The 26,559-nt window shown below is 37.9% G+C and overlaps 2 protein-coding genes across 4 annotated transcripts in view; one reads left to right on the top strand and one right to left on the bottom strand.

Annotated features, from left to right (window-relative positions):
• LOC149290646 (dynein axonemal heavy chain 7-like) overlaps positions 1-7,214 on the top strand; it is a 110,602-nt gene extending 103,388 nt beyond the window's left edge. Inside the window, exons 60-63 of the mRNA XM_089488443.1 lie at positions 1,449-1,601; positions 5,337-5,514; positions 5,952-6,055; positions 7,008-7,214. Of these exons, the coding sequence (XP_089344569.1) occupies positions 1,449-1,601; positions 5,337-5,514; positions 5,952-6,055; positions 7,008-7,214 (642 nt within the window). The remainder of the gene's footprint in view (positions 1-1,448; positions 1,602-5,336; positions 5,515-5,951; positions 6,056-7,007) is intronic.
• A 4,088-nt stretch (positions 7,215-11,302) lies between these two features.
• LOC149290645 (zinc transporter ZIP10-like) lies at positions 11,303-25,110 on the bottom strand. 3 transcript variants are annotated; one of them, XM_089488493.1, is made up of 11 exons: positions 24,106-25,110; positions 22,130-22,298; positions 22,042-22,056; positions 21,743-21,766; positions 19,430-19,599; positions 17,243-17,443; positions 15,713-15,836; positions 14,301-14,651; positions 13,659-13,739; positions 12,036-12,226; positions 11,303-11,452 (listed from the first exon to the last, which is right to left on the bottom strand). In XM_089488493.1, the coding sequence occupies exons 1-11, from the start codon at positions 25,105-25,107 to the stop codon at positions 11,303-11,305; spliced, it is 2,478 nt and encodes an 825-aa protein (XP_089344619.1). In that variant the 5' UTR covers positions 25,108-25,110. The 3 variants fall into 3 exon arrangements, with proteins under 3 accessions (XP_089344619.1, XP_089344618.1, XP_089344617.1); XM_089488492.1 differs by lacking the exons at positions 21,743-21,766; positions 22,042-22,056 and having other exon boundaries at positions 22,118-22,298; positions 24,106-24,245; positions 24,357-25,107; XM_089488491.1 differs by lacking the exons at positions 21,743-21,766; positions 22,042-22,056 and having other exon boundaries at positions 22,118-22,298; positions 24,106-25,107.
• Between the last annotated feature and the right edge of the window lie 1,449 nt (positions 25,111-26,559).

Raw genomic sequence — 26,559 nt, 5'->3', positions numbered from 1 at the left:
GTAAAAACAGAATAATTGATCTGTTCCTGAAGGGGTTAATTTACCAGTGCAATTCAGTTGAAACAATATGTTAAATATTGTCCATCACTTACTATACACGATCAAAATGTTTTAAGATTATACTATTTTTACGTAGAAGCCCAAAAATAAACTTGCATTTCTGCTTGTTCTGAAAGCAAATGACTATCTTTGATGTTTAAAAGCCCCATGGTTACCCAGGCAATAATAGTAAAATATAAGTGTGGCATATATTAAAGCATACACTTCTAGTTTTACAGTGTGCTTTAAATACCGTTTTCTTTGCTCATAAATGTCTCCAAGGCATATCTTAAATTGCAGTTTTTAGTGTCTGAAGACACCCAGTTTAGAGTTTTTACATTTTACATTTGTTCTACATTACTAGAGCTGTCCTAGACGTAGCTTTTCAGTATTTAACTACGACTCCCATAAAGCTCATACAGGCTACCCCATTGGGTGCCCAATTTCTCTAAAAAGGCTGCTTATGTTAAAATATATTTGATGTAATGTATCCTGGCCTAGATCCAGGGGACCCTCTTGGGCGATTAAGCCTCCTAGTGTGACGCCACACAAAGAAGATCTATGATCAGCACATCCTTTAATGAATGCACTGCATGCCTTTAAAACGTGGAGCGCCAGGATAAGATATCCTATCCCGGCGCTCTGTTTCATAAGGGCTTGGGACATCAAACCACGGACATTACTGCAAACTGGAAGCACGTTAAGAATTCTTAACCCCAGCAGAGCATATACTTAAAGAACTCAAAGTAGACTATGATTGTTGTAATATGCAAGTCTTGAGGGGTCATTTATTATGCCATGAGTTTGGGTGAATTGAAACATCTCATCCTACCAACTATGAACTTTCAACTCCTGCTGGAAGGGCCAAGTTGGCCCTGCTGTATGTATAGTTAAATCAGTGAGCTATTACTACACTTTAGATAGGGTCAACACATTCCTTCTTTGATGAGAAATTCTCTGTGGTTGACCCTTTGCAATGCCTCAACCTCAGTCCTCAACTCCTAGCCTTTTAGTGAATCAAGTGACCTTTACAAAGAAAAAATATTTAGGGCAATAGCAACAACCATCTTACCAGCAAGACCTGGCTTGGAAAGCAAATCCACTATAATCTGCCACTTATAGCATTTGAAAAATCTACTTGCCATGTACATCCCATTATGTTCTTTGCATACAACCCATGACCAATAGGGCAGTTGTCTAAATGCAAGTCCATCCCATGTTGCCAAGATTATTATGAAATTACATATTTCCATTGCCAGGCTCTTCTAATACTAATATTAACAAATCATACTTGACATCGGTCACCTCTTACACTATATCCTTATACTATTTATTATGCATAATAGTCTAACAGGGAGGAACTGTGAATGTGAATAAACAGTCTTGATGTGCATTTTTCCAAATTTTAGGGGTTGGTAGTTATGTCATCTGAACTGGAAGAGGTAGTGATCAGCATTCTGAAAGGCAAGATTCCAGGAATGTGGATGAAGAAATCCTACCCAAGTCTTAAACCGCTTGGCAGTTACGTTAATGACTTTCTCGCCAGGCTGACATTTTTACAGGTAAGGAGAACACAGTGAAATAGTTTAATTTCTCTTTGACAAGAATGATGTGGAGTTTTACATAAACTTCAGTGAAACAGCAAGCAGTTATTTCATGGTATTAGGTGCTTGATGGCATGAAGATTTCTAATTGCAGTTTCATCAGACATAATACATCTTAATGGTCTAATTAAACCAAACACATTCATATCAGTTGTATTGCAAAACAGACCTCCATTATCAGTTTGTTTCGCATTACTTTTCCTTCTGCATAAATAATCAATCCCTTCCAGCCCTGCAGAAAATTTCTATAAAACTATTATCTTGGCATGACTGCCCATAGCTTAGTTACAAGACTTCACAGTTGTGCAGATATTCTATATATTTGTACATGGACATCGTTGATCTATGAACATCACTTACACAAATGGTTGCTTTACTGTATTAGTACTTCTTATTGTGTTTTCCCCTATATAATGGTCTAATGTTGCAATCGCACAGGGCAAGAATGCTAGCAACAGGATAAGTAATTTAAAGGAGAGACATCCGTGGCCAATTAACCTACCAAATTATAACTGATTCGTAATTATTGGTGTATTCATTCAGGCATTATCTGCATATCAATTGATAATAATAGATTTATTTATTGATTGAATGTATGAGTAATTTGCATATGGATTCACATGGACAGTATCACATGGCTAAAGATTATTAATTAAAACAATCTGTACATTTCTGGGATATTAAATCATATCCCAACTATCAGCAGCTGGAATGAGCAAGTCTGATTGACTTACATATGCCAGCATGAGCACATTTATCCTATATCAGTTGAATTCTTTAAATATTCCAAGACTGATATTACATAATGCATATTAGCGGACAGCTAACGGTTTAGTGAATGAGTGCCACAAGTGTCCATAAAACTAAACAATAAATTGCGTACTGTACAAAAAGGGAATGAGATGTTTAACTTTATGTAATGAATTTAAAGAGCAATGTAAGTTCACTGATACATCTGCTGCATACAGCAGTTTGTTTACTGAAGCATGTGGGAATCAGATCAACTTTACTGTTTATCAAATACCCTACCATGATAACAGCTGATTCAGATACATAAGACAGATGGCCACTTGTGTTACTCACATTAATTTAAAAAGTGCTGCTCAACCGGCAACAAATATTACTTAAATTTATAAAGTTTGTGATGGATGTTTTGTTTTTTATTTATATATAATTTACCTTTTTTTTTTAACAAGAATGTTTTAATACTCCGCTCTCTAAACTTGCAAACCTGGAAACAGCTTTTATATAATTTCATAATTTAATACGGGGTGGAAGAAATATGTTGTGTTTTTCTAAATAGCTCCCACAATAGTTTTATACCCTATGAACTAGATACTGACTTAGTATCCAGGGTTCCAGACTGGTCTGGTGTGGGTGGTGGCATGATGTCCCAAGGCATATAACCCATGGGCACCCCATGTCCTACACCGTACCAGCATGCACAGTGCCCAATTAGAACAGTGTTCATACTAAGCTTCTAGCAGTTCCAATAAACCCCAGAGCCAACAGCAGGGTGATGAGCATATCCTGCCAATTTTGTTTTAATATATATATAATATACAAAGATGAGCATTGACTGTCAATAAGATATGATATATAAACAAGCAAACCCTTGTTTATTCAAACCCTAGCATATCCCCCAATTAACCATAAACCAGGGCGGTAATGCGGATGTACTCACCAAAAGAAGCCTGTAAACCAAGAAGAAAGCAGGGAGTCCAGGTAGCAGAAGTGGTGCCCAACATCGATGGGATCTTGAGATTATGCTTCCCCAGTAATGAGGATATGCAGTGTACTATCTGGGGGAAGCTAAACTGCCCAAGCCCTCTGTAGCCATGTACCAATTTCTACAATAATTGTACCTTTGCGTCCACCATCAATTGGGACATCTTAAGGGGACGCAGGAGTTGGAGGAAGTGTAATGCCTGATCCTCCAGCCCTTATAGGCATATCTGGATTATAGCTTTTTTATGATATGTAAGAAATAGACTATGTCCTCTTGTAGTATAGTGAGCAGGAAAATATTCCTTAAACAGCAGGGGCGTAACTAGAAGCCTCAGGGCCCCGGTGCGAGAATCTGTTAAGGACTGCCCCCCCCCCAAAACCCATGATTTTTACACAACAATCTACCCCCTCTCCCCCCCTTTTCAGGCTATCTACCCTCTCCCTACCCTCCCATTCTCACTATTTACCCTCTCCCTACCCCCCCTTCTCACTATCTACCCGCTCCCTACCCCCCTTTGTAGGTCACTTACCGTGCAGTCCTGTGGTGGGAGCGCCAGGCCTCTGTCTTGCTGCTCTGCCGCGGTGCTCGCGGCTTCACTGCTGAGCGCTAAGCGTGACCACTGCAGTCGGGGCAGCACTGAGGCAGGTGGGGGCAGGGAGTAGAGGAGACAGAAGGACGCCGAGCAGTTGCTGAAATCGACCGCTTGGCACCCCTTGGGCCCCCTGACTGGCAGAACTCCAGGGCCCGGTCGCAGTCGTGACCCTGGTAGTTCCGCCACTGTTATACAGCTTGGAGAGATCTCCAGTGAGACAAATACCCCAGTGTGCACACCATTGGTGTGGGAAGGCTTCCCATATGTGATCCACCTCCCACCCAGAGACATATTTTAGGCATATTCAGTTATCTGAGTTAATTTTAGTGTTAGGAAGCAAACCATAGTCAGTGAATTCTTCTACTAAATTCAGAAGGGTGACGGTTTGTTGGGACACCATTTGTTGGGTCAGAAGCAAATCATATGTGGATGCAGAAATTTTGATTATGTTAACAGGAAAGGTCATGTCTATCAGAATTTCTCTAATGGACTAGAGAAGAGGCTCCAATGATAGCATGAAAAGTAACAGAGCCACTGCACAACCCTAACGGGTGCTGTTTCTGATCTCAAAAGGTTCAGGCAGTCCCCCATTATGTCTGAGGCATACAAGCACCGGATCCCTGATTGCATTTTCTCCCCAAATCCCACCAGTTTAAGGACCGCCATCATAAATTACCAATTAACTCTTTCAAAAGTTTCCGAGCATCCGTGGACAGAAACATGAGACGCTTACTCGAATTGTTCCATTATGTGCGTAACATCCAGGCACAAATCCAGTCTGAACTGGGTGGATAAGCTGGGGGAGCATCCCCTGAATTCTGGAAGCCGAGATATTAGCGAATACTTTTAGGGCAATGTTAATAGGCCTGTACCTCAGACACTCTAAGGAGTCTTTCCCATCTTTTGGTAGAATTGTTATTGTGGCCATCAAAGTATACTGAAGATAAAATTCAGCATCCCTATATAAACTCAATAATAACTCAAGAGGAGTCCATCAAGCACCAGGGGCCGTTCCAGACTGCATTGACTCCGTAGCAAAATATACCTCCCAATCTAGGGTGCATCTAATGTTTCTCTTCAAATACTAAGCAGCTGCACTCTAAAATGTTCAGAGCTCTGGAAGTCTGTTTTTGTAACTGTTAAAGAAAGAAAAATTTTACATTCACAATATTGACTGATTTTTTGTAAGCGTATTAATTTCTGTAATAGTCATATACTGAAGGGTTAATACATAGGTCTGTTTTATTATTCCAAGGCTGACTTGATGTTTAAGCCTGTATTCAAATGCTGCAGAGAAGTCAAGCACAATTTAAGAACCCTCATACTTTTGAATGTTTTCTCTAAAAACCTATATATCTTTATATTTTTTCAGGACTGGTATGAGAATGGGACTCCTCCAGTCTTTTGGTTGTCTGGATTCTTCTTCACACAAGCCTTCCTAACAGGAGCCCAACAGAACTATGCACGGAAATATACTATTCCAATTGATCTGCTGGGTTTTGACTTTGAAGTTCTAGAAGATAAGGAGTACAAACATGCACCAGAAGATGGTAAGTAGTCGTATGTTTGAAGATCCTTCAATAGAAGTTAATAAGCATGTATACTTTTTCTGAACATAAAAAAAACTATACAAAAATCTTTAAAAAAAAAAAAAAAAAAAAAAAAAAAAAGCATAACATTACTTATGTAGTATCTATATGTTATTATGCATACATTACATACATACATTAACATGTCTAATAAGAGGCCAAACGTTAGAGGATGAAATCCCGTTATGAAGCAGTGCTTCTTCATCTCATCTTCAAACATCCATCTTTAAAAACGTAATATATTTGGGAAATAATATTATGGACTTTACCAATTAATTCAAAGTGGCGTTTGGGCAAAAATAAATATGTATTAAAAACAAATTGATGCAGTTTTAAAACGAATGGATTGAAATATGCAGCAGGAACATCTCACTGGTAATGTCCTTATTTGCACTTAGGTGTTTACATCCGTGGATTGTTCTTGGATGGTGCGCGTTGGGACAGAAAAATGAAAAAATTAGCCGAATCATATCCAAAAATCCTTTATGACACGGTACCAACGGTTAGTATCTATATCTCACTACTAAAAAACAAAATTGCTGTACCTGTGAGTACTATTCAGAAATAAGCTTGATCAGTATGTAAAGAAAAAGCTTTCTTATGTACACTTTTTATACATCCTCAATAGCCATCTAGTTCTAGTACATTCTAGTCCATAGAAGTTGAACTCTTATTGAAAATGAAAGGGAGAAGCAGCATTTAGATAACAAATATGCTGTTTTAACACTGTTTGGCACTGATTTGTGTACTGGCAAACACTTCCTTACACACATGATTTTACGGTTATTTATATATATATATCTTTTTGTTTGGAGGGCAAACGATGATGATTATATAGCTATATTTTTTCTTGGGAGCAGTATGCAGGGTTTGCAATAGCTTAACATTTTTTAAAGAAAAAAAAACCCCCATACATTTTGAAAAAAATTCCCTGCTTTTTATCCTGCTTCTTTGTAGTCTCCAAAGATCTGCATAATCCTCTAAATTGTAGGAACACTGGCTGAATCAGGGATTAATCTCAGAAAAAAAAACCCAGTTCTATTTTAAAAATTTAATTTGTCATGACATGCTCAGCGACCCATGACGGGTGCAGAGATACTTATGTAATTGTTAAAAAATCTTTTTTTGCTGTATGTAATTCTAAACCAGTGACAAATTGGTCAACACGAACCGGAAAGATTTGCTTCTCAGGTAGCTACAAACATCTGCATCGGTAAAATTTCTGCTTCTCAGCTGATAGCGTTCTATTGCAATAGATGTTGGCTTCACGGCCAATAAGTGCATTAAGACACCTTAATAGTTCCTGCCAGGCAATGGCAAATCATTCTCTTTACAGCTAGAATGGCGAGTCAGCTATAACGTGCTTGCATTCACATGTGCCCATACAATATTTACATACACATGATATATATATATATATAAATCAATAATGAACACACACTACTATCTTACAGATGTGGCTGAAGCCGTGTAAACGAACAGACATCCCACAGAGACCGTGTTACCTGGCACCTGTTTATAAAACCAGCGAAAGAAGAGGGACCTTGTCGACTACTGGACATTCTACAAATTTTGTCATTGCGATGACTCTTCTGTCGGACAAGCCGCAGGAGCACTGGATTGGACGAGGCGTTGCTTTATTATGCCAACTAAATTCATAAGTACTCTTGTAAGAGCACAACTGGACTTAATCTTACCTTTACCTTAAGTTACAAAAGCGTAACCAAATGCTACATGAAACGTTTGAAATGTTCAATAACTAATAAATACAAGTGTCCGATGCTTTGAAGATTTTATTTTTACAAGATAGTTTGTGAATGAACACACTGTACACAAAATGAGGAGAACAATGTTGACATACAAACAAAATAACTGATCATTTTAAGAGTGTGACATTTTTGGAGACAGTTCTGAGTAGGTAACACATTATAAATCACAATTGACAATCACATATACAGACTATGATAATGCACAATAACTCACACTGCGTCTAGGCATCATAACAGTGGGTTGGCTGCAATGTGAGGTACAATGACTTGATTATATGTCACACAGTGACAACACTAATACAGGTGGCATTGATGACCTCCAAGGAAGTTTAGCAATGCTCTGCGTTCAAGCTTTATGGAATGCTTTACATCTCTAAAACACAGATTACCTGCAAAGTAAACAATGTATGAACAAACATTTCAGTTGGAACACTGACATATAGGGCTATTAGCAGCAGATATTATTCTTTGTACACCTTTATCAAACAGAAATCTGTAAATAAAAAAAATATTTGATACAGAAATATGATTTTGCAAGCCAAATGTTCCATTGAATTAAATTTTTTATTATTTTTTTTTTAAACCATGGCCTTAACTGGGATACTCAAACTGCAAAGCAAAACTAATGACATGATAAAGCAACTGATTGTTTTTTCTACACTTTTAAAAAAACGAATGTTGGACAAAGTTGATTTTTATACATAATTTAATAATCCAAATCTGAAAAATAAGATACAAACTGATTATTCTCCCATGTAACATCTGCATATTGAAGAGGCCCTTGGTACGTGCATTTTATCCCCCTGGAGCTATGTCCCAACGAAGGAGGAATTTGCAGCAGCAAACGATAAAGGCTTTTAAAGGCATGTCTTTATATACGTCTCCCAAAAGCATGTTTTACTATAGCCAGAAAGAGTTATTTCTTTACAGGATAACCTAGACTAGTGCCCTGCGCGGGACTGCTTTTTAATCCTGCTCCCACCCGCTCCCGCTGTTTTTAATCCCGCTCCCGCAATGTGGGTGTTCCGCTCCCGCATGCTCCCGCCTCCTTACCTGACCGCCTGCTCCCGCCCGCAGCCCCAGCAAGACCGCCCGCAAGTTTTTTGGCGGGTCCCGCCTCCCAATGCAGTCCTCTAACCTAGACCCCCAAGATGATTCATGTATGTGTAATAAGTAAGATCCTGAAAACCATAACTGTTGGTGGAATTTGAGAAGATGTAAGAGATTGTACCCCTGCAGCCAGGTCTTTTAACACATCTCTTGAAAATAAAAAGAGCTTATGTTAATGATTTTAAGTACACAAGCATGTTAAGATCAACAATGATGAGGGGTAATACCAAAAAACACCCCTTGGTAATCCATAAATGCTGCATAACAATTTTATAACTATTCTCTACTAAAAAAAAAAAAAAGTAGCTAAAATGTTAAACATATACACATGAAGGCACCATTTAAGAAGAAAACTTTAGCTGCCAACTTTGTTAGTAATATCGTAATATGTACTTATCTTTCCAATAAAAAAAAGGTATGTGGGAAGAAATGAGCATCTTAGGTTTGAGTTAAACTAATACATTTTAAAAGTACTGCCTCTACCACATTTTAGTTACAGAAAATCTAGATTATCTAGAAATCAATGTGTCACCAATTATAGTCATCCTTGTGTTTAAATGTCTCCCTTAAAAGAAAAATGGTAAGCAAAATCCACCCACATAGACTGACTAGCTTTCAGCAGCATTTACAAACATTTGTTACTATAGAAGTAGAAACATGGGAAAATACCATATGTGAAATCTGCAATTTAAATAATTACAGTAGAATAACATTTTATAACATTTGCGAACAGCCATCAAATGTCCAAATGTAACTAAGTGCTGACCACAATGCTCCAAGGTGGTAAAAATAAGTGTAAATCCAGGCTGCGGAAAAGTCTTTGGCAAGTGCTAGTCAACATTACAACTGCTAATCCAAGTGAAAAAAAATATTCACTGAAGCCTGCAGGCTACCGACTTCATAATACTACCAACAGGAGCCAAAATTCAAATCATGGATATAAACGTTCTTTTATCCTCTCTGAATCACCAACATAAAATGTACAGTTAAGATACTAAAAGGAGGAAAACTCCTCTATAATGCTACAATAAATGATATATTGTATATTATTCTGGCATGGTAAGGGGGAAAAGTCCATAAAAGTGTGCAGTCTTTTGAAACACATTTTGCACTACTAACTGTGCTAAACAAAAGATCTAATGCCACTAATGAAAGTTTACATTCTGCTCCAGAGGGTTGCATGCGCATGGATGTTAAATCCATTGTAAATGTAATTTAAATATTGATTTTAATTGGAGAACTTTCCTGCCAGTGATTGTCCGCTTTAAGCAGCCAAAAGCGGTGCAAGCAGCAGAACACTGAATTCAGTTTTTTTGTTTTTTTTTTAGAAACCTATTTTTTCCCACTAAAATGGTAAAATATGCATATTAAAGTACTCATAAAGTACTTTAATACTCATCCTTTGTTGGTCAGGCTGTATGGGACATTAAACGCTTTGAAAAGCATATGCAGAGCTGCTGTCCTTTCCAAAAACCTAAACATTAAGGATTCTCCAGCAAGTTGCTAAACACGCTCTGTGCTAAATGTGACTTTTGGCATTTTTTTATTATTTTTTTTTATTTAATATATATATTTTTTTTTAACAGGACTTAGAGTACACCTACTAATGGCATAGTGATAAGACCAGACAGAACCAATCCATTCTGTTGATTCTCAAACTGAAAACACTATACAATTTCATATTAAATTACTACTTTAAGTACCTTGTAGAGATAAATGATAAACATACAGTTCTTAGGACACAGTATTAAAGCAAGGTTTGGCATCAATCCTTCATGGCATTAGCAGCTGTAAGACAGCCTTAGAACAAATTATCATCTGAGCATTTACGCTTCTTTAAGTCCTAGCGTCCACCTCATTGGCCTATGCAGGCAAGGATGACACCGTTATTAACTGGGTGAAGAGGAACATGTATTAAGTCGATTTACTGCTCATTAATATTCCTAGGGTAGGATAACTGCGCAAAGGCTGATAGATTGATATGCATTTTCTATTTTATTGCACCCACAAGTGAGTTCTTCTGAACAATCTGAATACATGAACAAAAAAACACAAAATAACTGAGTTTACATTTCAAATTTCAGTAGAATTATAGGCCATGAATAGATCACATCCACAGCCTTCCAAAGATTGGCTTAGTAGGGTAAAGCCCATATATTGCTAAATTTCAACACCTAGTTCATGGACAACTGAATTATTTAATTTGGTGTGCAAATTGAATAGGCATTGAAGATTTTGGAGGTGTATTAATGAACCTTAATGTAGCAGAAGCTTGTGAGCGGTAAAAGTACTGGACAAGCTCATAGTTTGTCAACATCTACATTGCTTTCCTTCCAGAGAGCCGTCCTCGAGGTGCCATTCGACGCTCAACACGCTTACAAACTAAAAGCTCCTTGGTGGAATTTATCAGTGTCTACAAGGTGAAACTCCCCAGGCCCCTTGCTTAAATACTTTAGAAAATACAGAAAGATGAAACTCATTTTTGGTTTTTTTCAGGTCAATGTGGAACTATTGTGAATATAAATATATCCCTTTTTTTAGACCCACTTCTTTGTCTATTCACTAAAGAGAGTTGTCTGGAGAGTTTGAAGGGGTGTTTTTGTTCTGACTATCTCACTTAATGAAGCATAATAAAGAGCCAACACTTGCAAGTTTTTCTTGCAAGAAGGTCTAAGCTCTCCCTACATAATAAAAATAAACTTGCACAGGACAGACCACAGAGAATGGCAAAAACAGTTGACTTTGGGTCAGTTTTTTTGGTGGGTTTAATTTATTTGTAAATGGTGCAAGCATGTGGATCATCACTTGACTGATGTTCATACAAAGCAGGTAAACAGACATTTTACAAATGAACCATACTGAGTATCATATCAAAACTGGATGTCAAACACTATTTTATCTTCATAGAAAGCAATGACCAGCATGATGGCAAAGCCAAGAAGCAGTCCTAAATTCTGCAGAATGAAGTGCCCCATGGGGCAGTGCTCGTTATCACCATCGCCATGCAGCATTTCTGGAAGCTGGAAAAAGAAGCATATTCAAGCATTACATGCTGAAACAATGTGAGTGACTTACAAGGCTCAGCTTCACATAACATATCTCTGCTATGTCACCGTGTGCCTGCTCAGATATGTACAAAGCCAGCCATTATTGGTGCATCCCCTTCAGGTGAAGTCACCTAAAAAGGTCTGCATTGCTCCATCAAAATTACTATTGGCACATAGTAAATTATTTGCTGTCCTCTCTGTAAAAATCATAACTTTTGGAAGGAACACACCACTAAAATACTTAAGTGAATGCATGCTGAAGTTTACTTTACTCCGATGAATTTTACTCCATGGAAATCAGCATTGGCATTCTTAAAATACTGGTGTTTGAACAGGAGACATCAGACTCGTTTGCCTACATTTTCTGTAGGGGAATCCATTAAAATCAATGGAAGCAACAGCATCCAATCACATCAATTAGCTAAGCAAACATTACTCCCATAGAGTCGCATAGTGTGTATGTATATGTGTATACATTTATTTATATATTTAAACAGACACAAAGATGCATGCATTACCCAAGCAAAAATAAAGTGAATGCCCACAAAAATCTTACCATGTCTACTAGCGCCACATACAGAAACATTCCAGCTGTAACGGCAAAAACCCACAGTGTGATATTATTGGCATATTGTCCAACTGCTGTGCCTATCAGCATGCCTACGTAGGCCATCATTGCAGAAAGGAGATTGTACACAATTGCTTGATTCACCGTCATACCAGCTTTGAGAAGGACTGCAAAATCACCTGGGGGAAAAATAAAATGTTTTATGACTTGTGGTAAATGCATTATAGACTATTGCTTGAAGCTTCATCGGCTTGCAGCAACCTTCCACTATAAAATGGCCAAACAGTTTTGAGTATATGGGCACATGCGTTCCCCACAAGCTGTGGTTTTCTCCGTGAGCTTCAAATGGTCAGTGAAGCACTATTTTCAAGTCAAGAGTTCCACAGTTTATACCTTAGCACATAAATTCAAATACATAAAAAGGGGTTTAACACAGACAGAGAAAGGAGAAATGTTAGAAGAAGAGGTCACAATCTAAACTAGGGGGTCTGGGACGGATTATAGTCCTTACATCAGGAAAACTGCAGACTAGATGGGTTGAATGGTTCTTATTTGCCGTAAAATCCATTTTATTGGAGATTGTATTCTCCTGACAACACCTTTCGCTGCGGTATATGTATAAGATGTAATTGTAAGATTTATCCATAATTTGTTTTATTCTGTATACATCATTACATTTACAGAGCCAAGTGGATAAGGGAAAATGAAGCCCTGGGCCAGTCTCCTCCCGGTGTCCCAGCACCTGCTGCAGGAGACATCTGTGCTTCCATTGGGAGCGATTTTTCACCAGCGATTAGCTACTTGACAGAGCTACACGGCACCAAATAGGGAAAGGAGAGGGCCATACACTGTAGTTTCCTTTTTGGACTAGGAAAATAATGCATTCTAAAGTACTTGCAAAGTACATGATAGGGATGTGTATATATATTCAGACGTGATGTTATACATCCAAGTATGGTGTTTTACACAGAAAGAAGGTGAGATGAGTGCGTCTGTGCATCTCTATCCTAAGAATACTCTGTAAGCTGATGGATATATGCTATTGAGCGGCTGTCAGTATGTTTGAGGTTGCATTAGAGTGGCTTGGCGAGTGTGAGATGAGCGAGTCGCACCTCACATCTCAGGTGAGGGGTGAAGGTGATGAAAGCATGTTTTTATTTTCAGTCCAGTCCTCAATAGAACTAAAAAATATGGGATTTGTAAAAAGTGACAAATCTTTGTCAGGCCTCACCCTTTTCTTCACACAGGTAAAGGGTTATTTATACAATACCGAACCGCTACTGAAGCACAGTAGTTGGATGAAATGTATCAGACTCTGAGAATGTGCTTTGCCTAACAAGGCTTTCTGCTCGTCAGCATTTTAGAGGATGGTATTATCTGTATCTCAACTGTTCTTTGTTCTGCTTCATTTACATAAAACACACTAAGTTATTATTTAAAATGAATTCATTTTCAGCAAGTGACAAATTTATAGACATTAGTACAAAGAAAATACAGAAGAAGGAAATGATTCAGTCATCTAAAGAATAATGGAGAACAAGCACCTGCAATGCAACGTTATTTTTGGAGTTGAGTCTATACTGCAGAATAATAGCGCGACTGTCAACTTACCTAATTCATGGGGAAGCTCATGACAAAACACTGCTACGGACGTGCTAATTCCACCTGGCAACCCAGCGCTGAAAGCTGCACCTGGAAAAAAGAACAAACTCAAAAATGTCTTACCTGTCCACAGCCATTAAGCATTTGAAACATTCAACTAAAATGAGTAGAATCAAAATTCTTGGCCACGTTGAGGCGCATTAAACCTTTACCGTAAAACATTTTCACAGAGTTAACAGGCTACTTTCATACAGTTTCATACGCAGTTTTGGTATAGTAGGGATATGTAGTACTAAGCATATTCATTATTAAATAATAAGCATGACTATTAACTCAGTAATTATTTGGGGTCATATCAAAGGGGGAAGAACACTGGGAGCGCTTGAAACCTCACCATAGCGATCATGCGCATGTGGGGCAACAGGCCTGGTTTATTAGTTGAGCCTGTGATGCAAGGAGGTAGTCCAGAGGTAAAATTTAAGAGGAGCTCATTATATCAAAATGCAGCAGAAAATCAGACCTGGTCAGTTATGTGAACTTAGATTTGCTTTATTGGCAAACGGGGGCTAGGCCTTTTAGGTGGACTCCAACAATTTTTTCTCTCAAGCCATGCTTACTACAAGCAACCCACACAACATGTAACATTCTAACCTATTGCTAATCCATCGCTGAAGTTGTGCATGCCATCCCCCATGATCACCATCCATGCAATGCTGGCAATGCCAGTATCCTTCATGTCTTTTCCAGAATGACAATGACCGTGTGAATGGTGGGAATGTTTGTTGTGGTTGTGTTTTTTTGCCATTCCCTTTCCGTGATTATTCTCGTAGGGTTTATCATCTAGGCTATGATCATCATCATCGTAAGAGCCTTCTTTGTTGAGATGTGGCAAAACTTCGACAGGAACAAAAACCTTAGCTGGAGACTGCTGAATACTTTCAACATATGTCATTTCTGTTTCATTAAGCCTTTGTGCTTCTGAAGCTACAGAATCTTCAACTCCTAAACAAATATGCAAGAATATGACAAGGGTCATATAAAATATACCACACACATTAATTTTTGAAGTATTTAGAGCTCACTTTTTATATAACACAGCATCAATCATGTGAATGTCAAGACAGAGACTGCAATGTATTGTGCATAAAAGTAGCTCTCTTGCTTCACATGCAGAAAATGTATGCAGAGCAAAAACAAAAATAAAATGCCAATCACCTAAAGAATAATGTGAACGATTACAACACAGGACATCTTGTGCCTTCTTGCAGTTTATCTTTGATCACGTACCTTTCAAAATAATAAGGACTGTAATAGCTCCGGGTGACAACTTCTTTGACAGGAGTTATTACACAGAAGACACATATTGCGGTCCCAAATACAATAGGACCTAGGAACTAAGTTCTAGCGCTTGTTATTGTAACCAAATCTACTAGGCAATCATCACGACTCCTTATCATACCAACTTGTGGTTAACAATAGAACAATTGGTCTTAATCATACAGCCTAACATTGTAATGAAACGCTATGGAGGAAAAGGATTTCATTGAACAAACAGGACTGCACTAACATCGCCATAAAGAATCCGCTCAGGGTGGTGTTTGAGCGGAGAAGGTGTGCAGTTAAAAAGCTGGGACAAAATTAGATAAAACCAGGTTCCTATCAAAGCTAACCTACATTAACCCTGTACAACACTGTATTTTATGCTCAATTATATATTATTTTCTTCTTTTAATGTGTGCCAGCAGATTACACAATGCTGTACAATGTGTTCTACAGACAATAACAAATATAAGGAAACAGGCAGAAGGTGTGGAAGGCCCTGCAGATTAGACATTACAATGTAAACATTTAAAATTATTCCTGCCTGGCGACTTGTTTATTTAAGAAATGCTTACAGTTAAAGGAGCCATCAAATAAAACTAAAGTATACACAACCTGCCTACACAAAAAAGCAAAGTCAGAACAGAATACAACAAACATTTACAGATATGTATGTAAAAATTACAAGTTGAGTTGCTCTTTAAATATTTACAGGCTTATGACCCGTCATTAAAGCATTTTACCTGTTATAGGCTTTAGTTGCAGCCATTCAGCATCAGATCTGCGGTTTAGTTTGTGGTCGGATAATTTTCGACCCACTGCGGACTCGTCCACCTTTGGCTTTCTTTTAAGCCACTTTTGCGTACCCTAAAAAGGAAAGAAAATGCGTAAGCAATTCAGCTACATGATATCGCTATGCATTATGCAGGGTTGGCTCGGCTATTCTTGTTCTTTCAGGGTTTTGCCTTTCATTCATGGGAGAATTCTCATCTCTTCTCCCATCTCAAACAATCCTTAGTGTTAATCAAAAAAAACCTTTTGGGGATATTGACAAATTTAGATAAAGATAAGAACGCTTTGCAGCTTCCCTAAAACAAAAAAAAGAAAAAGAAAGAAAAGTACCTTATAAATGCTAAATTTATATAAACTGCTTTATGGGAATTACTCTATGGTGCCTAGAGATTCTAAACTGGAAATGTTTGTAACAGTTAGTTAGGAATTTCCAAACATTATAGCGCTTAGAAGACCCCGCACAATAATCTAAATTTCACAAGGTATAGGAACTCAACACTAAAGTAGTTTTCATTGTAAAAAATAAAATCACTTATATCAATCTGGTTTAAAAAAAAAATACCGAGACCTGAAATTTAACAGGGAAATAAAAGATTTAGGGCATAAATGTGTCTGCCTTAAGAAAAATGGGTAGCAGCTAAAAGTGCTGTTGACCTTTGGGATTAATGATCATTCATCTGCTTTAAGAACTGGAAGGTCTGTTGGCCTTCACCCCCCACCCCACTAGCTCAAGAAAACAACCTGGTATTACATTTATTATAAGCAATATCACTGGTTGAAGGTAACACTTGCTGTTAAAGAAACAGTACAATATAAAAGTAACTTTTCACTGGGAAAGGTAAAAGGGAACTGTTCGAAAACTATTTTAAATATTCTATGTGGGATGATGGGACCAAAAAAAAATAAATTACTGCCTATAACAACATTTACAGAGGAAAGACGGCTAGTAGGTGCTGACAAAAACAAGAAAATTGAAATGGAAACATACACCTGGAAGGGTTCAGCCTATAAAATGCAGAAGACACTCACTAGCTTTCATAGTTTCAGTGCAAAACAGTTTTGGGATGTCAACCTTGGCTTTCCTGGGTTACAAGCAACCAGTGACAAAAGTCATCAGACCACAGAGGAGGGTAACCGAGAAGCAGAAGATTCTTCCTTAAGTACTTTATTTGTATTTTTCTGATTTTGAAGAATACATATTACTATGTACTACCTGTACTCACAATGTACTCGTCCATGCATTTTTCTTTAGAGGTGCTGTCAGGGACACCAAACTTTCCCATTAAATATATTTTGTCTGCATTTTAAAATAAAGATAATCTGATGTGCATTTGTAGACTACAACTAACATACTTCTCAGCCAGAATCATGATGAGTATGATAGCAATTCTAGAAATGTTGAGATTACATTTAGTGGGTGCGTTTCAATTCCTTCTTTTGTTGACAGGTTACTGATAAACTGGAGATATGGCAATACAGACCTTCTGCTCCTTGTAATGCTTGAACATCCGTAAGCAATGCTCCACAATAAACAGCAGATAGATCCCTCCCAGGGCAACAAGTCCTTTCATAACACTGTCGTATTCTTCCAAAAAGGACTTATTCTCCGTATTCCCCGGGTGACTGTGGTGCTCATGGCTGTGATTAGGGTCCTCTGAACCATGATCGTGTCCTCCTTGTGACTGGTAGAAAAAAAGAGCATTCATTACATGTTTCAAGATTCTTGTAATGTCAAAGTATACAGACACAATAAGGGTATATATATATATTATATATATATATATATATATATATATATATATATATATACCGTATTGGCTCGGATATAGGCCGCCCCCGTATATAGGCTGCACCCTAAAAGTTTGGTGCTTTTTTAAAGAAAAAGTTTTTTTCTTTAAAAAAGCACCAAAAAAACATGCTGCCACTCTGCCCCCCCCCGAGATATGCTGTCACTGTCCTCCCTCCCCGAGATATGCTACCACTGTCCCCCCCCCCCCCCCCGCCCCGAGATATGCTGCCACTGTCCTCCTCCCTCCCCGAGATATGCTGCCACTGTCCTCCTCTGCCCCCCGAGATATGCTGCCACTGTCCTCCTCTGCCCCCCGACTTACCGGAGCTGACTCCCGGGTGTCTTGCGAGGCCGGCGGGGGAAATCAACCTCCCGTGCTGGCACCCCCCCCGTAGGAAGTGCTGGCAGGGGAGGCTGTCTGAGCGTATCGGGGAGTAGGATGCAGGTTCCCTGCACCGCTGCGGGGATCTGTATCCTAACCCCGCTGCCTGCCCGGCGCCCGGGACTGCATGTCCCGGGCGTCGGGCGCTAGACCCCGAATATAGGCCGCACCCCCACTTTAAAGACTTAAAGTGGGGGAAAAAAGTGCGGCCTATATCCGAGCCAATATGGTATATATATATATAATCAACTACTGTAAAGTGTGATGTGGTCACTTTAGGTAGAACTGTCTTCACTACATCTTTCCACCGTATATATAAAATGAGGGTTTTAATATGTATACATTCTTTGATTTGATATGGAAATACGATTACTAAAGTTTGGAAAATAAAATTTAGCAATTTGGAATAGTGATGGATCTGTTTAGGTAACCAACAGACTGTTCCTGTGTTCTATACACAACTATTTTCTATATTCCTGTAGTCCACACTTGTTCTATTTTATTCTACATGAAATTGCAAATTTGTCAGTAAATCTAGCAAGCATTATGGGCCATGCATTTGCTTACCCACCCTGACAAGGAGCAAGGAGATGAGCAAGTGCTTTTGGCAAAGGGGATCTTTATTTATTATGATCTTTTTAGGCCATTAGCTTTTGTCCAAGAAATTTATTTTTATATACAGAGAGGTTATACCAATATATTTTAATATTTATACATTTTTTTTTTTATACATTTTTATACATAAAAAATTAAATCAAACTCCTTAACATGCACATTCATCCCTCCTCTAAATCAAGGTCGTTGGATGCAGTAACCAACACTTTTTTTTTGCTAAACTCCCACGTTACTTTGTCAACTAGCAGTTGCTTACTTTTTAATATTAGGTAACTATTTATGAATGACATCATATTTTGGCAGGCTTATTGCTGTATGAAGGGAATAATTTTTTTTCCTGGGCCAAAGATGTAGAAAGGTGAGGAGTAATATTCACCCCATTTATTAGGCAGAGGAAAGATTTGCCTGTAAGACGCGAAAGGTTTAATGTACACTACCGTTCAAAAGTTCGGGGCCACTTAGCTGTTTTCATGGAAAACAAGGAAATTTCAGCCTGCGCTAACATAAAAGGGTTTTCTAACGATCGATTAGCATTTTAAACTTAGACTTGGTTTAGCCAACGCGTGTCATTGGAACACAGGTGTGATGGTTGCTGATAAAGGCCCTCTGTATGCTTATAAAGATATTCCATTAAAATCAGCTACAATAGTCATTTACAACATTAACGTCTACACTGTATTTCTGCTCCATTTGATGCTATTTTAATAGAGAAAAAGAGGCTTTTTCTTTCAGTTTTGGACATGGGCACTCACATCCCCAGCTGCATCATTATAGAACAGATACCACTGTCTGACATCAGAGATTTAACATTATAAAGTCATTTAAATAAAAAAAACTTAGACTTTAAGCTTTTAATAATTACAAATAAAAAACAACACTTACATGTGGCAGAAGATGAAGTAGAGCATCTCCACTCAGTGTCCCCACAGCTAAAGCTACTAGGAAGTTAAGGAGGAACTTGAAGCAGCCTTGGTTAATTATTGGTATTAAAATAACACCCAGTAAAGAAAGTAGGCTGATAACCGTGATCGAGATGAATCCACAAATCCAAGCTGGGGGAAAAAAAACAGTTGTTAGAAAAGCAGTTGTCCGGAACGTGCATATAATATAGTTTACAAACACTGAATTGACTGTAGCTCAGTGTGGTGTGTGCGCGTGGCTGAGCTGTTGCTTTACATGTTTGAGTTTCAAAACCGAAACCCGTGTAAATCCACGGCCTCAGCGTTGCTCGACCACTCGGCATTTTAACCGCTAAACACGCTTTAAAATCAAACGCCAGAATTTGAAAGGAGAAAACAATAGTCAGACCAAAAAATATTTGTCAATTTACCTCATTTGGTTTCTCTCAGCGAGGGATCAGCCCATAAGAGAACGCTTTACATGAACAGCCAAAATAAGGTAAATATATCTATACGTTCACAAACATTACTTTCTGTCATTTCATTTTGAAGCGTGAGAAGAACTTGTGTGTAACGCATTATGCAAGTTTGCTTCTGCAATGGCTTTAAAACGGTCTGTGTGTTTGGGTCAGTTTATGAAAGCGTGGTCAGTATCTTATTAAGAAGTGCGATATTTATTAAAGGGACTCTCCAGCCATCATGTTTGCTATAATGCGGTTTCTGTGTGTAAATCGGTTTGTCTTACATGGATTGGCCATTTTAACAAAGGCAATTCAACATTTTTTGAAAAAAAGTAATGTTGCCTTTTGTACAATACATACAATAATTAGAAAAAATTAACTCTCTAAGTTGACCTGTTAGCTACGCATTTACCATTTTGTGTTTATGAATAAGAGTATTGAAAAGTCTTGCAAATCTTCTTGAACCTAAAGGGAATTTAAAAGAGAACTGCCTGTCTGTTGTGTCTACCGCTTATATATTTGAAAATATATTGTAATAGTAGAATAGTTTGCCTCAGCAGCACTGTATCCTATAATGTGTCATAAAGCTTAACAATTATTTTCAAGTCTTGTCTTTTTATGTCTTCACAAGCAAAAAGAAAGCGGTGAATGTGGTGCATGCGTGTCAATGTTCTGGCTTACTAATTAAAAAGAACTGTGACAGATTTAGAAAGAGGGGGTGCTCTCAAAATGATTAAACCGACCAAAAAATCTGCATTGCTGGAGAATATTTTCTGCTAAAAATGAGGCGACTTGTTTGTTCAGGTATCATTTTATTACTGCTTACAAAACATCAAAACGCAAGCAACTTAACTTCCCTTGCACTGCCTAACACGCAGGTTAAAAGGACTTCAAAAGCAGTCATCCTCCAACACCCCTTCCGGATTCTAAACGCAGATAAAACTCACTTCCAAAAAGAAGTACTCATCTGTGAAAAATTACTAATTACCTTGGTTCATAGCACAATAAGGACAACCATTTTCCACTCGGTCTAGGCAGTTTAATTGGCAAAAAATACTTAGGATCCTTATAGTAAACTCCCTTAGTAATCAAGCTGGAATCAATGCCCAGAATAAATGAGCCTCATCAAAAAGGAAACTATTTGCTTCCATAAGAAGCATAATGTGTGTCTGCTTTTTAGCAGTCTTTGAAGAAAGTTAATGAGATGGTTGCTCTGCCACTGCAGGAGGTTTATACAGAACAGGTTAACCTTTCTTCATGATGTTACAGTCATTAAAAATAATTAGTAATGTGGTGTTCACGCCAAAGGGAAAAGGAGTTAAAAATAGTTAATCCAAAAATCATTTTTGACAAAGATATGAAAATTAAACCCGACGCATAGCATGTTTTAATGGATTACACAATTAGGTTAAATGAAGTCTTACAGTGAAATTAACATTCATAGGGGATGTGATAATTAAAAACACCGATAACACACAGGGTCTAACTAAAGATGGGTATGAAGCAATGTTCACAATATGTTAGGAGGTTTGTACTATGAAGAAAAAGAGGTGAAGTTGGGCAGTGTGAACACAAGTTTAACTTCCAATGTAATTTTGATCGCTACAGTGCAAGCAGTAAAAACAAATTAGAGAATCTTTGAAGTAATTTTCTTCCCGCTTTCACTGCAGACTAATTTAGAAGAGACAAAGTAACCTCCTAGGAAAGGTCATGCCCATATGTTTGCTTTCTTGCCAAGCACTGGCACCCTTGCTTATCTATCGTATAGGACCAAAAAGTTATGAGGACACCTGATCGTCACACCTATATAAGATTGTTGGCATCATATCTCAAACCACTTGCATTAATATGGAGTTGGACTCCACTCTCCCCCTGTGGCTATAACAGCTTCCACTCTCCTGGAAGTCTTTCCTCAAGATTGTGGAGTGCGTCTGTGCGCCACAGAAACCATTGCAGAACCCAGAAAGGCGGAAGAAAGCAAGGACGTATTCTAAAAGCCTGTGCAAGCAACAGCGTCCATGTTGTAGGCATGCGAGACACAATGCACCGGCTGCTACCAGATATTCACCGTAGGAACTCCCACAGCACCAGACATTTAAGTGAAGCTTTCTTCCCATAGCAAGTACAATTCCACACACCGGTAAAACATCTTTAGCTTAATAATAAATAATCGTTATCCTTTTAAAACGAAAACAGATTTTGCTACTTACCTGAGATTTCACTTTTGCCTTTAACCATATTTTCCATGTGCAGCTCAGTAAAATGTTTGATGCAAAATCTGCTATCAATCTGATATACCAGAGCCGGACACAGGAAAGCAAACTGCTCAGGGGAAATTGGAGAGTTGATGTTTAGCCCATAATAATGAAGCAGCTGGGTGACGTTTAAACACTGGAAATTAAGAGAAAACATAGTGAACTACAAAAAGATGGTACTTTTCCCAAAAACTTTATATTATGTAAGTGGTTCCCCACCCAGCCCAATGGTCCAGGATTCATGAATCTCCCTATTGGAATAGCATGTGGCAATTTACTAAATGCTGCATGGCTGGTATGCATTAAGGACCAGGTTGGAAGTACCACGTTACACATAAAACTAAATCAAATGAGAGCTGTCCGGAATAACCATATATTCTATTTTGTAACTGACACAATATGCGTGCCATCACATGGACATAAAATGCACACCTGAAAACCTAAGGCGTTATAAAGATAAAAAAAAACACAAAAAGGATTTTAGATTACTTTCAAAGGGTTTATTACCTAGGTTACGGTGGTTTTGGACAAGGGAAGCAAAATGATTTGTGCATAGCACTGGTTATAGGGCTAGAAATACAGGAGTAGCCAAGGACCGTAGAAAACAAGGACTTATAAGCGAGCCAAGACCAGTATTCGGGAGTGCCTGTGGTTGTATTTTATTACAACTATATGATACGCTTCTCTGAAAAAGGAGTGTGTGCAAATAGTACTTAACACTAGGTAGAGTGGCAGCCAAAAACGTTCCCTGTTTGTTCACTCACAAGTTTTTCATTATACATTGAAGCCTAGCATTTGCAACTAAATGTAGCGGAGCTCCCTTGCAAAGAAGGGAAGAGATATACGATACAATCTTTGCCTGTGTGCAGGGATTGGTTTATGGAATGGAAAGCTTAGTGAAGCTATTGGTTTCCATGATTACACAAACTGAGTGAATAAAAGTACCAGCAACTAAATTAACTTGTCAGCAAACAGGAAAAAGAAAATCTGATTACGGCTTACATGCAAGGATCAGCCTCTGAACTGATTTAAGTCTCCCACCCATGATAATTTTTTAAAAATGTAAAGGGGAAAAACCTCAATTTTGAACATATTTATTTATGAGTCCCTTCTACACTGACTCTTGATCGTAAGTCAAAATGACAACTGTCATTGGAGCAGTACGCCACAAAAGTAGGTGCACCAGAGGCACAAAACGGGTTAGTTTGCATAGATAGTTTAGGACTAGATTATCTCAATTATACGGCAGGACATTGTACCTACATTGGCCCCATTTGCAATACACATGTATGCAGAACCCCTACAAACATTGGATACATTTAATAAGGGTTATCAGGACTTTTCAGCAAACATTTCATTTTTGTTACTTTTTTGGTTTATTCTTTTCTGTTCTTACCATTATATCTTGACTGTGATGCATGGTTTGCCTTGAATTAGACATTTATAAACAAGTTGTCACATACAAATTATATATATTAGGTTTCTCTAGTTAAGAGGAAAATGTGCCTAAACTTCTAACAAAGGGTTTAAGCACAAAATAAAAATGCAGAACATTTGAACTTGTGTTTCTCCCGGGAATAGGTCTGCCACACAGGTAATAAGCAAGTGGCTAAAGTTTTTAGTCAACATCCATGTTTTGGGAGATTGTAATCAATGAGCAACAGGAGATGGTTTATTAAGATAACCACAGAGAACAAAAACAGGCTTCTTCACTGTGAGTTTTATAGCAAAAAACAAGGGCAATATGTATAAAGAGCAATTCTGGAACCAAATGCAGAGAACTGACCACGGACACCAATGGAATGTTCTTATCGCCGTATTCCCTCCTATTAGAATTACCCTTTACGAATACTGCCCAAGTTCTACGTGTGTCCCATTCATGTAAATATCGAAAGAACCCTCCTCTTGCTCAAAGCGAGAGACGAAATGTTGCTTTCACTCACCTCATCATGCACATGTACCTCGTCACCATGTTCCTTTTGAATCTGCTCAGACACAATATTGTGTTCCTTCAACTTTATCTGGTCATGAGGGGCTTCTCTTTTTCTTGTGTTCCTTCGTCCACTCTCAGCTACTAAAACATCTTGCGAGTCACGATTAACGTTGTTAGCACTCTCGTGATCGGGTTTGTGAACATGGTTATGATCATATAAATCATTGTTCGCATTTCCTGAGACAAGCTCTGGTGCAGAACCTACAGTAGTTTCAGCATGTTTAATTTCTTTCCTCCTCTTCTTGTGTTTATGAGGCTTTCTTTCAGAATGATCCTGTGTTGTATTTGTATCCACTACTGGCTGCTGATTATGTCCTCCGTGTTCAGCGTTACTGATTGTACCATTGAGAGAATGGTGGGTTCTATTATGAGAAAGATGGTGATCATGACGATTGTGGTGATGTGAATGATTATGGGAATTTGTATGATTCACTTGAATGGATAAGTCTACATTCCTAGCTTTACACTTACTATTATGTCTTGTAGATGCAGTGCTTTCTGTACCATTAACAGTGTCTAAATGGGTATAGGAATGATCATGAAAATGTTTTTTTTCTTGTACATCTAAAGCATCTAAATGTGATACATGGTCATGCCCAATATCCTCATGACCTATTTCAACTACTTTCACCTCGCCAAGACCCAAACTGTTTAACAGTTTTTCCAGTCCATAAAAAGACAATCTTCCATTTTCCCCGTAACGGTGAAAAAGTTTTTTAATGTAATATTTTTGTTCATGCTCAGCTTCTGGCACTGAAGACCTACTTGTAAATAATTCTACTGCTCCATTATGAAGATATGGCTCCTCTGAGATTTGATAGTCATTAAGAATGTGGATATGGTTTTCTTCTGAAGCGTGACCATCCACGTCCTCATGGCAATGGTTACAATGATGAAAAATAAACGTGAACAAACAAATGAGGCAGAATTTCGTGTGCATGTGTACCTTCATTTCTGTTTTACCTGGACAGAAGAGAAAGAAATAAATTATCCTTCACAAGGTTTGTCACTGTTATCAAGCATTTTCGGAATATTCATTTGGAACTATAATCATTTCAAATGATATGATGGACTTTAAAAGGTTTAAAAGGATACTCCAATACCCCATACACTAGCTACAAAAAACACATACTTTATAAAGACTTTAATACACATTCTTTAACTGTAACAAGCAAGCAAAGAAAAAAACAATTAGCCAACAATCACTGGGGAAAAAATGCTACCACTATACTCAACGAGAGCACCTTGTGCACATGTGGAAAAATCTCATTAGACCCCTGGAAATTTGACATGAGCCAGTGCTGGAGTAGACTGTTGAGTATACTATATGTGCTTAATGGTAAGCAAGTAAACATTCGTACACAATGCACACATTTAAGAGACCTAGTACCTTTTATTTCACAAAATCAGTACTGTCATTTTTTCTTACAGACCTCCAGTTGACTTTCCTAAAATGTATGGAGGTAACATACTAGATTTCACAAATTACAACCATTCATTTCAAGAAAAGAAATCACAGTAACCAACAAAAATTTTTAGACACTGCCTTCACTCTCAATGTAGATTAAAAAAATATATATATGTACATGTCAGACGTCAACATCACCACTAAGGACACAATCCTAACATTGAATCATATGTTCACAAAACAAAGCAATAATTCAGCACATACAATTAAAAACACACATATCCTAAGCCTTGTAGGATTTTTTAGGTTGTGCGCTCCCCTATTTTGTATTTTTCTTGAATCACATGTCCCTATAAGATTTTACTTTGTCCATCCCCATGATATAATATATGGGTTCCTATTTCAGAAAGAAACAAAAGTAGTTAATAGTACAAGAGAATTGATTCTTTGCAATTTACAGAGAAACACCACCAACCTATCCAAAAATACTACATATATCCTCAGAATGGACAAACCAGACACATCCCATGAAACATCTGTGACAAAGTTTAATAAAAGCATAAGTTAAAAAACCCATTGCTAAATAACATTTCTCTTTTAAATGTCAGAATATACTCACCCTTTAACAAATTCTATAGGTTGAAAGGAAAACTGTTTTCAAATTCCTGCCTTTGGAAGTATGAACTGCATGTTCACGCAACCTATACTTCTTACTAGAAATACCTGAAGATCCAGGTTGTCAGGCTTCAAAAATAAATCTCTCTTGTATATGTTAAGGCAACTCCAAATGTACTACTACTTGTAATTTGTTTTATAAGGCTCCTTATATACACAAAGTCATCTACCAATGCAGAAAAACAAAACACCTACCTACATGCGCACACCTCTCTACGTCTACACAAAGGATAGGAGTGTTTACTAGTTGCCTAGCACATGCAGAAGCTGCAAAGCTTGGGAGAATGTACACGTGCAAATGATGCATATGTGAGGTTGGTG

The sequence above is a fragment of the Sceloporus occidentalis genome, unplaced genomic scaffold (genome assembly GCF_023333645.1).
Source record: "Sceloporus occidentalis isolate IW3139 unplaced genomic scaffold, rSceOcc1.0.p SCAF_38, whole genome shotgun sequence".
NCBI classification, from domain to species: Eukaryota; Metazoa; Chordata; class Lepidosauria; order Squamata; family Phrynosomatidae; genus Sceloporus; species Sceloporus occidentalis.
The sequence above is the reverse complement of the archived record's forward strand: the minus strand, read 5'-3'. Positions and strand labels throughout refer to the sequence as shown.